Source organism: Equus caballus, chromosome X (genome assembly GCF_041296265.1).
Source record: "Equus caballus isolate H_3958 breed thoroughbred chromosome X, TB-T2T, whole genome shotgun sequence".
Taxonomy (NCBI): domain Eukaryota; kingdom Metazoa; phylum Chordata; class Mammalia; order Perissodactyla; family Equidae; genus Equus; species Equus caballus.
Window position 1 is genome coordinate 66,878,217 of NC_091715.1, and position 16,113 is coordinate 66,894,329.

General features: G+C 40.8%; 2 protein-coding genes across 17 annotated transcripts in view; one reads left to right on the plus strand and one right to left on the minus strand.

Moving 5' to 3' along the window:
• Positions 1-285: 285 nt before the first annotated feature.
• On the minus strand, positions 286-3,478 carry PDZD11 (PDZ domain containing 11). Of its 12 annotated transcripts, none has more exons than XM_070258751.1 (8): positions 3,289-3,369; positions 2,626-2,725; positions 2,376-2,504; positions 2,088-2,171; positions 1,765-1,821; positions 1,369-1,467; positions 1,078-1,138; positions 286-932 (listed from the first exon to the last, which is right to left on the minus strand). In XM_070258751.1, exons 2-8 carry the CDS (start codon positions 2,710-2,712, stop codon positions 898-900), a joined length of 552 nt encoding a protein of 183 aa, XP_070114852.1. In that variant the 5' UTR covers positions 2,713-2,725; positions 3,289-3,369; the 3' UTR covers positions 286-897. The 12 variants fall into 12 exon arrangements, with proteins under 12 accessions (XP_070114852.1, XP_070114853.1, XP_070114846.1 ...); XM_070258752.1 differs by having other exon boundaries at positions 3,252-3,369; XM_070258745.1 differs by having other exon boundaries at positions 3,273-3,364.
• Positions 3,342-16,113, plus strand: part of KIF4A (kinesin family member 4A) — a 121,299-nt gene continuing 108,527 nt past the window's right edge. For 2 of the 5 annotated variants that reach the window (XR_002805395.2, XM_023633649.2), the window contains exons 1-7: positions 3,342-3,531; positions 3,892-4,032; positions 4,146-4,260; positions 7,515-7,705; positions 9,620-9,712; positions 12,272-12,438; positions 12,662-12,756. Coding sequence is in view for 4 of the 5 variants with exons in the window: in XM_023633649.2 (XP_023489417.1) it covers positions 3,913-4,032; positions 4,146-4,260; positions 7,515-7,705; positions 9,620-9,712; positions 12,272-12,438; positions 12,662-12,756 (781 nt within the window). In the remaining variant the exon portion in view is untranslated. Of the gene's footprint in view, positions 3,693-3,891; positions 4,033-4,145; positions 4,261-7,514; positions 7,706-9,619; positions 9,713-12,271; positions 12,439-12,661; positions 12,757-16,113 lie in introns of all 5 variants that reach the window. The other 3 variants (XM_023633651.2, XM_070258718.1, XM_023633650.2) reach the window with 3 other exon arrangements.

Genomic DNA, 16,113 nt, shown 5'->3' on the forward strand with positions numbered 1-16,113 from the left:
AAATTAGGAACTAATTTCTTACTGCTGTCCCTGAAAAGAAATATATCTAAGTCTCTCCCTTAGTTTATGTTCCAGATCAAAGAATTTGGGAAAGGAAAAGACAGAACTAGATTAACACTGCACCCTGCAAAGAAATGTCCAAAGCTCATGGGGGAAGGGGCACTGTTTCCTTCAATACCCCTCACCCTATGCCATTCCTTAGTTCCACTGTGGCTAAGGTTCCTGGGCCTCCTTAATGTTCCAGCCAGAGAGAGATACTTGTGAAGTACGCATAGTTTTGCTCTGTTACTTCCAGTGGCTCCTCTCTTTGGAAGAGCTTTTATTTTTGACTCAACAGTATTTTATACCAGTATCATCCAAAAATCACACCAACATTTCCTCAGCACTGCATTTTACTTTCTTGGGGAGAGGACAGGAGGGAGGCAGTAAAAATAGGGTCCCACTGGAGTCTCTGAAGTGTATAAGCCTGGCAGTATAAGGATGGGATGAGATGGCCAGGCAGATTAGATAGAAGGTCCTCAAGATTCCTTTCTCTACTGATTTGTATACTCTAGTGAAAATGATATGACATATGTACAATTGCCTAGCACACGGTATTCAATAAATGTCAGTTGCCTTTTCTAGCAGGGTTCTCCACAGGTTAGGCTATACTTAGACATCATCACCCTTCTCCTCTCAGGGAATGGAGCTCACCTAGAAAACTAGGGAACTAAAAGGGCAGTAGTTTGGGTAATACAGTTGGCTAGCTAGCTCAGTGCAGGGCAGCACTGTCTCCCCATCCTCCCCATTCCACTATGCCAGGATGGGGCTGAGAGCAAAGTTCCCCAAGTGGCTTCCCTGAGGCCTAGCCAGCTTATCCTAGAAGATTCCGTGTGGAAGGCTGTGGGCTGCAACTCTCTAGTGCACAGTCCTCTCTTTTTGACGATGATAATCTGGGGAAAAGGAGGAAAAGAGCAGGTTATCTTCAGGTTTTAGCCCCCAGTTCCCCATCGCCAACTTGTGGGGCTTCTAGTAATCAGTATTTAGAGCTCCTACCCAGGGCCCTCCCAGGTAAGTAAAAAACAGAGTGGCACTTACTGTAGGGAAAGAAGCGGACACGCATGCTGATTTCACGGGCTGTCTTCAGGATCTCAACAGCCTGGAAGAAACATAGCAGCTTGTACAAATGAAGAGATATGACTCAGCACAGAATCATAACAGCAGGAAAGTAGTTTGCCACTCCAACCTTCTAGGTCACTAAGAGCTGCTTCCCCCTGGTATACTTCCTCAGGAGAGAGTCCTATCAAGTTACAGATTAGGCTAATCTTGTCCAACTTGTCCTACCTGGGATGGCTTCCCACCTCACCACAGCCCAAGTGCTCTGCTCACCTTGCTGTGCTCAATATCTTGGAAATCCACATCATTCACAGCTAGGACTTGGTCCCCTTCCTGAAGTCCTGCTCGATGGGCATCAGAGTCGGGAATGACCTGTTGGTAAGAAGAGAATATATGTGATGGAGGTGGGACAATTTCAAAGACTGTAAGTGAAATTGAGTGCTACTCAAATGTAAGGTGCTATTGGGCTCTTTTTGTGTGTGTGACAATGTAGGGAAACAGATGGCTTGCCAGGTGGGAAGTTTTAAGTGGGAAAGGGTGTCCCCATTATGCCCCCTCTATGAGTTTACCAAATAATCCTTTTCCCAAGCCTTGGGACATCAGGGTTCTGCAATCTGATAACTTAACAAAGGGAAGTAGCTATTCATATTGCCTACCAGGTGCACATACCTTGGAGATGAAGATGCCTAGCTGGGAGGCCTTTCCTCCTCGGATGTTAAACCCCAACTGTAAGACAAGAGCACAGAATGGAGACTCAATATAGACCACAAACACAAGAACACCTAGTTGTATCACTGTATGATAGCTTGGCTTGTGTCCCTCAGAGAGAAGTCAGAAGTTGTGGAAGTGGTATCTCAGCTTTTCTGCCAATAAAAGGAAGTTTCCTTACCTTCCTACCTGCCTCCCCATCCATCCTCCAACCATGGCCAACTTCTGGGCCTGGTAAGGACAAATCTAGCCTGGAATAAGATGCAATTGTTCCACAAGCTCACCTGAGCTCCAGGGGGTTTCTTCAGTGTGACAATTCGGGGCAGAAACTGGGTCAACTCATTATTGTAGTCTGGGTGGTATACCCTCTGAAAGACACAGCAAGCCCAGAAATCTTATTACCAGTCTTAGATTTTATACCCACCTTCATCTGGAACACAAATGCATCACCCTGAAGTCAGGAAAAGGTGAAGTCATGCACTTAGTTTAAGAAGAACAGGTAACACTGTCCAAATGGGTAGACAGATAGCATGGGGAAATGCTAGCAGCTCAGTGGATCCCGACTTCTTTACCTTGACAAAATGGAAACTAGGTCTCTGAATTTCCAGAATTCTCTGGTGTGAATGAACTCTAGCCGTAGGATTCCATAAGAAGCTCCCAATGGGCCCAGTTGCTGAGAATCCAACTTCTGGGTCCCCTGGCTACAATAAAGGCTAAGATTCACTCTCCAATGAACTGTCTAACCCTGCCATCCTAACTTTCATACATCATCTCATGCCCATGGGGGAAAATCCCCTACTCAAGGGTATAGATGGTTCCCACCTCATGAGGAGGAATCCATGCTGGAGGATTCTCATAGGCAGGCAGGAAAACCACTGGGTAGTCATCATAAGGAATCCGGTTGTCCATCTCCAGCAAGGACCTGGAATGGAAAGGTGAATCAAAGCTGACCAAAATGGTTTAAAAAGGACAGCAGCCAATCAAGTTTCACAAAACAACCCCAACTTATTTCAAGGCTGTCAGTCTACAGGCCCAGCCCACTTCTAGGTGATAAAGACTCGGGGAGAGAAGGAAGAAAAAAGATGGAAGAAAACTATTAACTTTGCTGAATATATGGATGCCAAGCAACCTGCTAGGTGCTCTACAGAGATAATCTCCTTTCTCACAACAATCCTGCAAAACAGATGTTACCGTCTTCATTTTAGAGAATAAGAAATCAGAATCGCGTCTAAAAAAATGTGTCTACTTTCGAAGTCCAAGGGAGCGCTGACTCCAACTATCCACAGGTACTCGGGACAAGGCACCGCCCCCAGATTCCCTAGATGTGATCAGTAACGGTGGCAGTCCCCAGATCGACGCTTCCCTTACCACCTCCCACTTTCCAGATCCCTGCTCCGTATCCTGCCTGATTCCAGCGCACACAACGCGATAAATGCCCAGCCCCTCACCCTCCGGAAGGTCGCAGCCACCTCAGGCTCCGCTCACCGCCAATCCAGCCTAGGAACCGGAAGCTTATGCCGGATGGGTCGAAAAGGGGCGGGGTCAGGGTGCGGCGCGCAGGCGCTCCTCTCGCCAACGCGCCGTCCTGCGCGCGCGGACGTGCGTGCTCCTCCCGCAGGCTGTCTGCACTCCGATTGGCTGGCGCCTCCAAGACCGATTTGAAACTTGGCGGTTAAAGCTCCTGTTGGAACAGGGCGGCAGGAGACAAGGGAAGGGACACTCAGTTTGGTGAGTTAAGGGAGCACACCTTAGCTCAGGATCTGCCTTTCCCGGTACGCTGGAGCTTTGGTTCTTTGTCGTCGTCTCCGCTGGGGGTTTTCTTTTCCACTTGAGACGCCACTTCGCTCTCTTCAGTGTGTCGGGCTGATGGGCAGTCCTGTCGTGGCCAGGTCTGCTGGAGAGGGTCTCTCCTGAGGAAGCGATCTCGCTGGGGGGAGGAGGCTGCCACCGCTGCCGCTGAGTTCCGTAACCCACCCCACCCTCTGAGGAGGGCCGGAATTGAGGGAGGACGCCCTCCCACCCTGCCGACCTATCAAGGTTCATCAGCAAGCATCTTTTATTTATTTATTTATATGTTTATTTCTGCAGAGACGGTGTTGAGGTAGGATCATGAAGGAAGAAGTGAAGGGAATTCCTGTAAGAGTGGCACTGCGATGTCGCCCTCTCGTCCCTAAAGAGATTAGCGAGGGCTGCCAGATGTGCCTTTCCTTCGTTCCCGGGGAACCTCAGGTGCGTGCGTAGCAGGGTCCAGGGCCTGCCTCTGAACAGCTGGGGCCAAATGGCAGTGAGGGGCGTGGTTTAGCCTTTCATTGTCCTTACTTCTTGTCCCTTGCCTTCTCTAGGTGGTGGTTGGTACTGACAAATCCTTTACCTACGATTTTGTGTTTGACCCCTCCACTGAACAGGAAGAAGTCTTCAATACAGCAGTAGTGCCACTCATTAAAGGCATATTTAAAGGTAAGACTTTAATTCTTGAAACTGTTCTTGGGCATATACTATGTGTCAGGCACTGTGCTTGCGTGCTGCAAATGCAGGAATGGATGAAACATGAGTTCTGCCTTCAAAAAGCCCAGAGCCTAGGAACTAATACAGTATCATTTGTGAAAGTCGCTGTACCCTATACTGTTTTATACTGTATTTGCTTTCTTTGGTTCTGCTCATCTTTGACTTGTATATATTTTTGTTTGTTTTTCCTGGAACCTCATTAGAGTCTAAGCTCTTTGATGGGTGCTGATAATGATCAGTGTGCCAAGTAATTGAGACCCAGGCACTGCAAAGCCTATTGAGGGATTCAGACATAAATAACATAGCTTCCTGGCCCTGGAGGAGTTCAAAGTCCAGGGGTAGGAGTGAAAGTAGATGATTACATACATAATTTTAAATACATGAAAAATTGTAAACTTTTTGCACCTATCTTTAAGAAGAAATATTTAAAAATTTGAAAATATAAAGTAGTCCTGCTATAGAAGTAGCACTGGTTTCATACAAAGTGGTTTGAAAATCAAAAGGATGACATCTCTGGGGGATTTGAGGTGAATTTCACACCATAGAGAATCTTTGAGATAGGTCTTGAATGATGAGTAGAGTCTTTTAGGTGAAGAAGATTTCCTAAATCCCCTGAATACTCTAGCCAGTTAATGATCTTTATTGCCAAAGCTAAGGCTTTAGTGTTGTTGGAGACCATAGCAGGGTTTTGAAGAAGGGAGCAGTGCCTTAGAGGTGTCTGGTTGTTCTAGGACAGTGGTTATTCAGGATTCAAAGCAGAGAGCTATTTAAAAGAAGTGGAACCATGGTGTACGAGTCTGTTAAAGTTGAAAGGGACATTTGTACATCATCTAGTCTCACTTTCCATCCAAAGAAAAATGCTTTCTAGCAATATCTCTAAGTGAACTTCTAGCATCTGTTTAAAATTTTTTTCTTTGACAGGGAACTCATTGACTCACAAGGTAGTCCTATTGATTGGTTTTTGGACAGCTCTAATTGTGTTAGCTTATAATGAGGTGAAATTTGCTTCCTGGTAATTTCTACCCAGTGTTAGTTCATCCCTCTAGACAAACAGAAGCCTTCTTCCAGGCAACAGCTATTCACATTTTTTTCCCCTTTTTTAATGATGTCATGGCTCAGGGAATGTTGAACACTTTGTTTCAAATTTTAAAAATATTAAAGCAATAATCTCAAACTTGTAGAAATGTTGTGAGAACAGCATAAAGAACTTTTGTTTCCTAAACCATTTGAGATGAATTGTTGACCTGATGCCCCCTGAATACTTTAGTGTATATTTGCTACAAACAAGGACTTTCTCCTACGTAACTATAATACAACCATCAAAATCATGAAATTAGCATTGCTACATTACTACCATCTAGTCCTCAGACCTCATTTAAGTTTTACCAATTGTCACAATAATGTCCTTTATAGCAAAAGGATCTAGTTCAACATCACAAGTTGTATTTATTTGTACTTCCTCTGTGGTCTCTTTCATTCTAAAACTTCTTCAGTCATTTTTTGCCTTCCATGATCATGACACTTTTTAAGATCACAGGCCAGTTATTTTGTTAACTGTTTCTCAATTTTGCTTTGTCTGATGTTTATTTATGACTAGATTTGGGTTGTATGCCTTTAGCAGGAATATCATAGAGGTGGTGCTGTATCCTTCTCATTGAACCCTATCAGGCAACACACGATGTTGATTGGTTACGTTACTGCTGATCTTCATTCTGATCATTTGATTAAGCTGTTATCTGCCAGGCTTCTCTGCTTCTATAACTTCTATAAAGTTAGTCTTTTTCCTATTTATATATTTGGAAGACCATTATCTGTTTCTGTCTCTTTTCTAATTAATCACCACTCCTTTCCTTTAGCCATTCCTGAAGCAATATGGTTCCCAGATCCTTCATTATCTGGTCATCCTCCTCAGAATATACCTTCACAGCTTAGTAAGAGCACTATAGGTCTACTTTCATATTTTTAACTTGAGAAACAATGAAAATTAAATTATAGTCTTTAGAGGCAGTATAAAGTAGAAAGTGATCTGATATGTATGTGTTAGGTTAACATTGCTCTCAGTTGCAAAGACAAAGCAAGTATTTTTTAGTCAGCTCAACAGCACCCTCTTGTACTCTGAGTTGCCAAGACCACAGAGCCCTGAGTATTTTATTAAAAGTATTGAAACTTAGTTTCCCCAGTTGTTACAATATGCACATATCTGTGGTATTGCAGAAGATTATGGAATGTTATTCTCTTGCTCCCTAGTCATGCCAGGTGATACTAGCAATCTGTTACACTGAAAATCTCAATTTAACATCTTATGATCTTTGAGAACATCCAGGTTTTCGTTTAGACAAACAAGTTATTTTAAAAAGAAAAAAAAGCAAAGGATATATATCACATTGAATCATACTTAAATGATGACATCTCTATGAGAAGCCTGATAATATGGTCCAGATGCAGTCTGAGAGTTCAGATAGGGAAGGGATGCTTTCACTGACTGTACAAAGCAAGTTTGTTGCCTTTTCAAATGAAGACTGTTAATCAAAGAAATACACACTGGAATCCCATCTATTTATGCAGCTTCTAAGACTTTCATTTAATTCCCGTAATTTAGAATTGCTCAAAGTAGAGAGAAAGTAGAATTATAAAGTTCTGAATGGCTTTTTTGACAGTGACTTGGCAGTCATACCTTTAAGATTTTTACTTCCCAGCTTTTTTTTTTTTTTTTAAAGATTGGCACCTGAGCTAACATCTGTTGCCAATCTTCTTTTTTTTTCCCCTTCTTCTCCCCAAAGACCCCCCAGTACATAGTTGTATATTCTAGTTGTGAGTGCCTCTGGTTGTGCTCTGTGGGACGCCGCCTCAGCGTGGCTTGATGAGCGGTGCCATGTCCGCGCCTGGGATCTGAACGGGTGAAACCTGGGCTGTGAAGCAGAGCGCGCAAACTCAACCACTCGGCCACAGGGCCTACCCCCTACTTCCCAGCTTTTAAGGGCTATCAAGAAGGGCACACGTTCTGGGGTTGGTATTTTTCTTCTTTGCTTATTTAGAGTAGCAAAAAGTCATAGCACCCATATAACTTTTCTCTGTTATTCCTAAGAGACCCTTGTCTTAAGAGAGCAGTCTCAGTTTTGTTACAAGTAATTGCTGAAGGAAATGGAGTATATTGATTGGATGAAAATATTTCAGCACCACTATGCATGTGACTTCTGTTTTGCCAGGATACAATGCAACTGTCCTGGCCTATGGGCAGACTGGCTCTGGAAAAACCTATTCAATGGGAGGTACATACACTGCAGAGCAAGAGAATGAACCAACAGTTGGGGTCATTCCTAGGGTAATACAACTGCTCTTCAAAGAAATTGATAAAAGGAGCGACTTCGAATTTACTCTGAAAGTATCATACTTGGAGGTAAATGATTTATCTTTATTCTGAATTCAAATTTATCTTTGGGTAGAAAAATAAATCCAAATCAGGTTTTTCCTGGTATGACTCAAATTAGTAAATTGCATTTTTTGTAAATTACATTTTAATAAATTAGTAGAGAAAACTTACTGGCTCGGTTGGATTTGGCTGCTATCCAGTTCTTTCCTTGTTGTCAGACTAGTCTGTTTAATCTGATGGGGGAGTGGGTATTACCATATAACAAAGATGATAGGAATTCTTAAGTTCCAATTTGGCCTCTGTTATTGATTCCCTATAGAGTGTGTAGAAAAATATTTTCATTTCCCTTCAGTGTTTTGAGGCTAAGTGATAATGCTGCTACTTCATGAAGAATGTTATAAAAATTGAGTGAAGTACTGAGCTGTGTAAGTGATGATAGTGTGTGTTTATTCAACAGATATTTATTGAGTACCTACTATGTTATAGGCTCTGTTGTAGGTACTTGGGATATATCAGTGAACAAAACATGAAAATCCTTATCCTTGTGGGTGTTTTCATTCTGGTGTGTATCAGTCTACAAGTAGATTGACCAGTTATATCTAACCTCAGGACACCAAAAACATGTGTTTAGGGAAATTATGCTTCTGGGAAACTAGCTGGTTGGTTCCATAGCAGTGAAAAGATGTCTTATCTTTAAGGAGCAATAATTAAACTTATTTTATTTAAGCATGCAGGGGCCGACCCGGTGGCACAGCGGTTAAGTGCGCATGTTTGGCTTTGGCGGCACGGGGTTCGCCGGTTCGGATCCCGGGTGCAGACATGGCACCACTTTGCTAAACCATGTTGTGGTAGGCGTCCCACATATAAAGTAGAGAAAAATGGGCACGGATGTTAGCTCAGGGCCAGTCTTCCTCAGCAAAAAGAGGAGGATTGGCAGTAGTTAGCTCAGGGCTAATCTTCCTCAAAAAAAAAATTTAAGCAGGCAATTATAAATTGTATGTGAATACTTCATCCTGAAGTTGAATCTTAATATGTTAATAGGTATAAGACGTGTAGAGTTGGAAGATGGGGAGTTAAACATTATTAAGATTAGCCTTCTTGACTCTCTTGATTAACCCAGTTGTGGCCAAGGTAATTAAATGTAAAAATAACTTAGGAACCTGGTATGTTAAATAGTAGCAACAGCAATAATAGCAGACACATATGGTGCTTACTATGTGCTAAACACTGTTCTAAGTAGTTAAAGTTCTGGTTGTTGTTGAAATATTGGTTGCATTTCTCCCTTTGCTTCCCTCTTCCGCCCTCCACTAAAGACCTGTTACTTATATTTTAACAAAATCATTGAGGATGACGCTTTTTTTTTTTTTTTTTAAAGATTGGCACCTGTGCTAACATCTGTTGCCAGTCTTTCTTTTCTCTTCTCCCCAAAGCCCCCTGGCACATAGTTGTATATTCTACTAGTTGTGAGTGCCTTGGTTGTGCCATATGGGATGCCACCTCGGCATGACCTGACGAGCGGTACCATGTCCGCGCCCAGGATCCCAACGGCTGAAACCCTGGGCCACCGAAGCAGAGCGCGCAAACTTAACCACTCGGCCACAGGGCAGGCCCCAGCGTGATGCTCTTATGACACCATTAAAGAACTGAATTTGGGCACCCGTGTAACTTTCTGTTGTGTCTGCTATTCCTAAGAGACTCTGTTTTAAGAGAGCAGTCTCGATTTTGTTACTAGTAATGTGTGAATTCATTCTTGTAAATATCAGGTGATTACATGTAGGGTTACAGTCATTTTCTTAATTATAAAAGTAATATGTTTGTTGTAAAATAAATACTTTAATATGGAAAGTCACAAAAAATTTTTAAAATCACCTAGGATCTCATCACCTCACAATTACCACCGTTAACATCTTGTTTTTACCATTTTCTTTTCAACAATTTCAGATTTACAATGAAGAAATCTTGGATCTTCTTTGCCCATCTCGTGAGAAAGCCTCTCAAATAAATATACGGGAGGATCCTAAGGAAGGCATTAAGGTGTGTTTGTCTCTCATTTGATGTTATTAAAAAATGCTGGCCACTACTAAAGTTCACATCCCTTTTATTTGCCACTGTGGTTTTAAATGACTACTAACATCTCAGTCTTTCCCATTTTGTGAGGTCTTAATTCTCTTTGTTAATCTAGAATTCCTAGATGGGAGCCCTTGTGGGGAAGGAAGTACAGAGTTCTAAGACTAGGCTGTCCAGGATAGTAGCCACTAACCACAAATGGCTATTTAAACTTGAATGAACTGAAATTGAGTAAAATTTAAAATAAGTCCCTCAGTCACACCAGCCACACATCAAGTGCTCAATAGCTACATGTGGCTAGTGGCTACTGTATATGGACAGCATAGATATAGAATATATCCATGGTCATAGAAAATTCTGTTGGACAGCACTGTAATGGACATTGTGCTAGACTGTGGGATGATGTTTAAAAAGTAAAATAATATGAACATTTTTAAATTCATAAATACTGTAGGAAGAAGAAATCGTTTATTTGAAAGGCTTCTGTCACATGATACAGGTACAGGATGAGGAGCTATAGCTGAACAGAAAGTTTGAGGCCAGGTTGGGAGACTTTTATATGGCATTGGGTCAAATCCAGGAGCCAGTGTTGAAAACAAGCAGAGCTTGAGTATTCAGGAGTGGGAGATCCAAGGCTAGAAGTGGATGAGAATACGTAGTACAGACTTAGGAAAATGTGGTAAAATAATGTCTTACCCATCTTCCTCTCCTTCCTCTCTTCCCTGCAAGGAAAGGTTGAAGGTTTAGGGTACAGGTGCTTGAGGGGCAGGTGTCTGTGCTTCTCAATTTTTTTTTCCTTCTGAGTTGTTAGGTCATTAGCCAGGTACTAAAACAAGGCTTGAGGGATCAGAGCTATTTTGAAAACCTGATAGGCTTGGAATACAGGAAGGCAGTTTGGATGGTGGGGATAATACACCTAGGCAAAATGCATGCTGTCCCCAGAAAGAATGTTGGTGCTGAACCAGCTCTTGACCAGCTTCCAAGATCTTTTATATGCCCCATGCCAAGGCAGGAATAAAATCCCAAGCATTATTTGAGGTGAAATTTGCAATACAAAGAAGTGTGAGTTTCTGACTCAAATTGAGGTGGGTAAAAACAAGTTTGTAAACACTGTTCAGATGGGATGAGTGGAATCTAAGTAAGTAGAGAAAAGAAGTAAGAGCATTCTGGTAGTAAGGAATAGCTTAAGCAGGAAAGCAGAAAATATACTCCTGGGGGTAATAAGACTACACCAGTCTGTCTAGATTAGAGGGTATGGGTTGGGAAGTAAGAGGAGATATGTTTGGACCAGATTATGAAGCCATGCTAAAGAGCTTAGCTTCTATCCCTGTGAACAGTATATAAGCTATTTACTACTTACAAATGAAAGATTGCTGTGGCTACTGTTACCAAGTTTTTATCTTATGTGTATATTTTTCCAACTAAGTTAGCTCCTGGAGGTTAGGAGAATATCTTAAAATCTCTTTATATCCTTATTATCTAGCACGGGGCTTGGTGGTTTGGTGACATTTTAGGAAGCAGGATTTTATGAAGACTAAACAGAAATGGGTTGAAAAGGAGAAAGACTAGGATGAAGAAGGCCTATTGGGGAAACTTTGCCTTATTTTTCAGGCACGAAGTAATATGGGCTTAGACTAGGCAAGTAGATGTGGAAAGGAAAAGGAAGCAATGGATTCAAAAGAAGAATGACTAGGAGTCGGTGTTAGATGAGATATGGAGGAATGGAAGGAACTGAAAGCAAATCTAAGGTTTTGAGAATAGAGATATTAATAGAAATGAAGAAGTAGTGAAGAGAATGAGTGTGGGTGGAAGGAAGATGATTTTGGTTTATAATTTATTGTTTTCAAAGCATAGGTAGCAGGCAATTAGAAATAAAGGACTAGAAATTTGGGCCACAGATGTAGATTTGGGAGCTATGGAGGAATAAAATCATAGCATATTGAGTCTACAAAGGACTTTGTAATCATCTAGTTCAGTCTCCAGAGGCTCCAAGAAATTTTAACTTGTACGAATTCTCTTGGTTAGAGATAGTACCGAGCCTAGGACCCTGTTTTCCTGGCTTCCTAATCCAGTGGAAACTGTACCGTGCCATTTCCTCTAGTGAAATGAGATATAAAATGAGTCAGAAGTATAGGGAGGAGCATAGGGTCACATGGAGGAGAAAGTAGCAAAGAGAAATACCATAGCTGTTTGTGTTGCCCTTGCTGTCCTTGACGCCAAAGCTTACCTTCACGTGGGGCTCCCTGGAAGGCACCTCTCCATTGCTACCCTAAAATCTAGAGATCTTTTCTAGCTCCAGTATTGGCTGGCGCCCTTGTTTTGGAAGTCCTTAGGGGAGATTGGAGACCTTGGTTTGCAGTGATCACAGAGTTTCTGGTTAAAATAGTCCCCATTACCACAACTCTTCTGTTTATTGACATTCTACTGGAACATCAAGGCACTATTGTTTTAAACCACCAGTCCTTATGTTTCTGATGAAGTACTTGAAGTTGAATGATAAGGGAATTTTTTCTTTCTCTGAATTAGATTGTGGGACTCACTGAGAAGACTGTTTTAGTTGCCCTGGATACTGTTTCCTGTTTGGAGCAGGGCAACAACTCTAGGACTGTGGCCTCCACAGCTATGAACTCCCAGTCATCCCGATCTCATGCCATCTTTACAATCTCCATAGAGCAAAGAAAGAAAAGTGACAAGTAAGTTACAGTTTGAAGAGTCAAGCTTTTTAACATTAGTTCTACTAAAGTTGAATATTAGGTTGCTTGTTCAATTGATTTGACAAATCATCAGACCTAGTAACCAATGGAGCCCGTTTTGACTGACTCGAAAGAAAATGAGAGCCAGCAGGTCAGCTTTGATACTCAGCTACCCCCCAGCTTGTGTACCATTCTCACTTGTGTCTTCTTGTCATTCCCACAGGAATAGCAGTTTTCGCTCTAAGCTGCATCTTGTAGACCTTGCTGGATCAGAACGACAGAAGAAAACCAAGGCTGAAGGGGATCGTCTAAAAGAGGGTGAGAGTAATTAAAGCCACAGTTGTAGATAAAAACTTCTAATACCCTTATTGGTATTACTTGGTGTCTTGACTGGGATATTTCAGGTCATATTTTAACAGTAGCTGCAATTCACATTTGAGGCTGATTTCAGAAATAGTGAAAAATTGTTTCTTTCCCTTGCACTCATTTTCTAATTTAGGTATGAGATTTGGATCTGGCCCTTGGTTTGATTTCATCTGGTTCAGGCAAGTTTTAGTTTTAGTTTTGTTTTGTTTTACCCCCATTACTTATGATTAAAATCAATACCCTGATTCTGTCATCTCAAGTATTCACTATCCTTCCCAGATGTTGTCACTTATAAACCTCATCGGCATGGTTTCCATATCTTCGTTTAAGTTGTTGGATATCAGTGAGGAAACTCCTAAGGCTAGAAGGACCCCACGGTGTATGCTATTAGAAACTTTCGTCTAGCATGATGGTGACCTAGTAATCTGCATGCTTTGGGAATGGTCTTTCAAGCAATTATTAATCTATCTAACAAGAATTAACAACCAGCTCTTGTTTCTCAACTTTGCACTTAAGGATCTCATAAAAGATTTTGTCAAATGGCTTACTGAAGTCCAGATATACTATGCCTACCATATTTCTCATAGCTACCAGCTTAGTAACGGTACAAAAAAGAAATAAGGATTAGCCTAAATTTACTTTTTCTCAGTGAATTCAAGCTGGCTTCTAGTGCTTATTCTTCCATTTCTAGGTTCTTGCAAGCCATCCCTGGAATGATCTAGAAGACTTATATCAAACTTACTGGTTTGCAATTCATGGAATTAACTTTTGCCTCTTTTTTTTGAAAATTGAAATTATATCTTCCCAGTCTTCTGGAACATCTTTCTCCACGGTTCCTCAAAGATCGTTGACATAGCTTCAGTGTTCTCGTTTGAAGTTACTCTCAGTTCTCTCGGCTAGAATTCATCTGGTCCAAGATATTTGAACTCTTATTAAAGTAGTTGAGTCCTCATTTACTACCTCTTTACTCATTTTGGCCTTCAGTTCCCTCTTAGGAACTGAGAAGGCAGAAGCAAAAATAGTAATTGAGGAATTTTCTCTCCTTGTCATTTATTATTAGTATACTGCTGGCACAAGGCAGAGACCTATTTCTTCATTCAGCTTTTTGTTCTGAATGTATTTAAAAGTGCCCTTTTTGGTCTATGTTTGTACTTTTAGATTTAGCCCTCTTAATACTATTTTTAAAGGTTCTTATGCCTCCTTTATCTTTTTTTAGGTGTGCAGTTCTGAGGGGTTTTTTTAACAGCTTTATTGAGATATAATTCACATACCATAGAATTCACCCGTTTAAACTGCACTTCAGTGGATTTTAGTATATTCACAGAGTTGTGCAACCATCACTACAATCTAATTTTAGAACATTTTCATCACCCCCTCCCCCACCAAAAAGAAACTCCGTACCCATTAGCAGTCACTCCCCATTCCCACCCCCTTCTCTAGCCCTAGGCAACCACTAACCTATATTTCATATAAATGTAATCATGCAATATGTGGTCTTTTGTGACTGGCTTCTTTTACTTAACATAATGTTTTCAAGGTTCATCCATGTTGTTGCTTGTATCAGTACTTCATTCCTTTTTATTGCCAAAGAATATTCTATTACATGAATATATTAAGTTTTTATTCATCCACTGATGGACATTTGAGTTGTTTCCACTTTCGGTTATTATGAATAATGCTGCTATGAGCATTGATGTACAAGTTTTCATGTGGATGTATGTTTTCATTTCTCTTGGGTATATGCCGAAGAGTAGAATTGCTGGGTCATATGGTAACTGTATGTTTAACTTTTTTTTTTTTAATATATTTTTTTTTATGTTTAACTTTTGAAGAGCTGCCAGACTTTTTCACAGCATGTGTACCATTTTACCTTCTTACCAGAAATATATAATGATTCTAATTTCTCCATATTTTTACTTTTATTATGTCTTTAATTATAGCCATCCTAGTGGGTGTGAAGTGGTATCGCATTGTGGTTTTGGTTTGCATTTCCCTAATGATTAACGATGTTGAACATTGTTTCATGTGTGTATTGACAATTTGTATATCTTCTTTGCAAAACTGCCCATTCATATCCTTTGCTCATGTTTTAATTGGGTTATTTATCGTTTTATTGTTGAGTTGTGTGTGTTATTTATATATTCTGGATACTAGCCCCTGTCAGATATATGCTTTGCAATTTTCCTCCGATTCTTTGTTATTTTTTCACTTTATTATGGCGTCCTTTGAAGCACACATTTTTAAAATTTCAGTGAAGTCCATTCATCCATATTTTCTCTTGTTGCTTGGGCGTTTGGTGTCATATCTAAAAACCTTGCCTAATCTCAGGTCACAAAGATATAAGCCTCTGTTTTCTTCTAAGAGTTTTATAGTTTTAGGTGTTACATGTAGGTGTTTGATTAATTGGGTTTTTTTTAATTAATGTTATGATAGATTACAACCTTGTGAGATTTCAGTTGTACATTATTGTTAGTCATGTTGTGGGTACACCACTTCCCCCTTTGTACCCTCCCCCCACCCCCCCCTTTTCCCTGGTAACCACCGATCAGATCTCTTTGTCAATATATTAACTTCCACCTATGAGTGGAGTCATATAGAGTTCGTCTTTCTCTGACTGGCTTATTTCGCTTAACATAATACCCTCGAGGTCCATCCACGTTGCTGCGAATGGGCCAATTTTGTCTTTTTTTATGGCTGAGTAGTATTCCATTGTGTATATATACCATATCTTCTTTATCCAATCATCAGTTTCTGGGCATGTAGGTTGGTTCCACGTCTTGGCTATTGTAAATAATGCTGCGATGAACATAGGGGTGCAAGGGACTCTTGGGATTTCTGATTTCAGGTTCTTAGGATAGATACCCAGTAATGGGATGGCTGGGTCATAGGGTATTTCTATTTTTAACTTTTTGAGAAATCTCCATACTGTTTTCCATAGTGGCTGTACCAGTTTGCATTCCCACCAACAGTGTATGAGGGTTCCTCTTTCTCCACAACCTCTCCAACATTTGTCGCTCTTGGTTTTGGATGTTTTTGCCAATCTAACGGGTGTAAGGTGATATCTTAGTGTAGTTTTGATTTGCATTTCCCTGATGATTAGCGATGATGAACATCTTTTCATGTGTCTATTGGCCATATTCATATCTTCTTTTGAGAAATGTCAATTCATGTCCCCTGCCCATTTTTTGATCGGGTTGTTTGTTTTTTTGTTGTTAAGCCGTGTGAGTTCTTTGTATATTATGGAGATTAACCCTTTGTCGGATAAGTGGCTTGTAAATATTTTTTCCCAATTAGTGAGCTGTTTTTCTG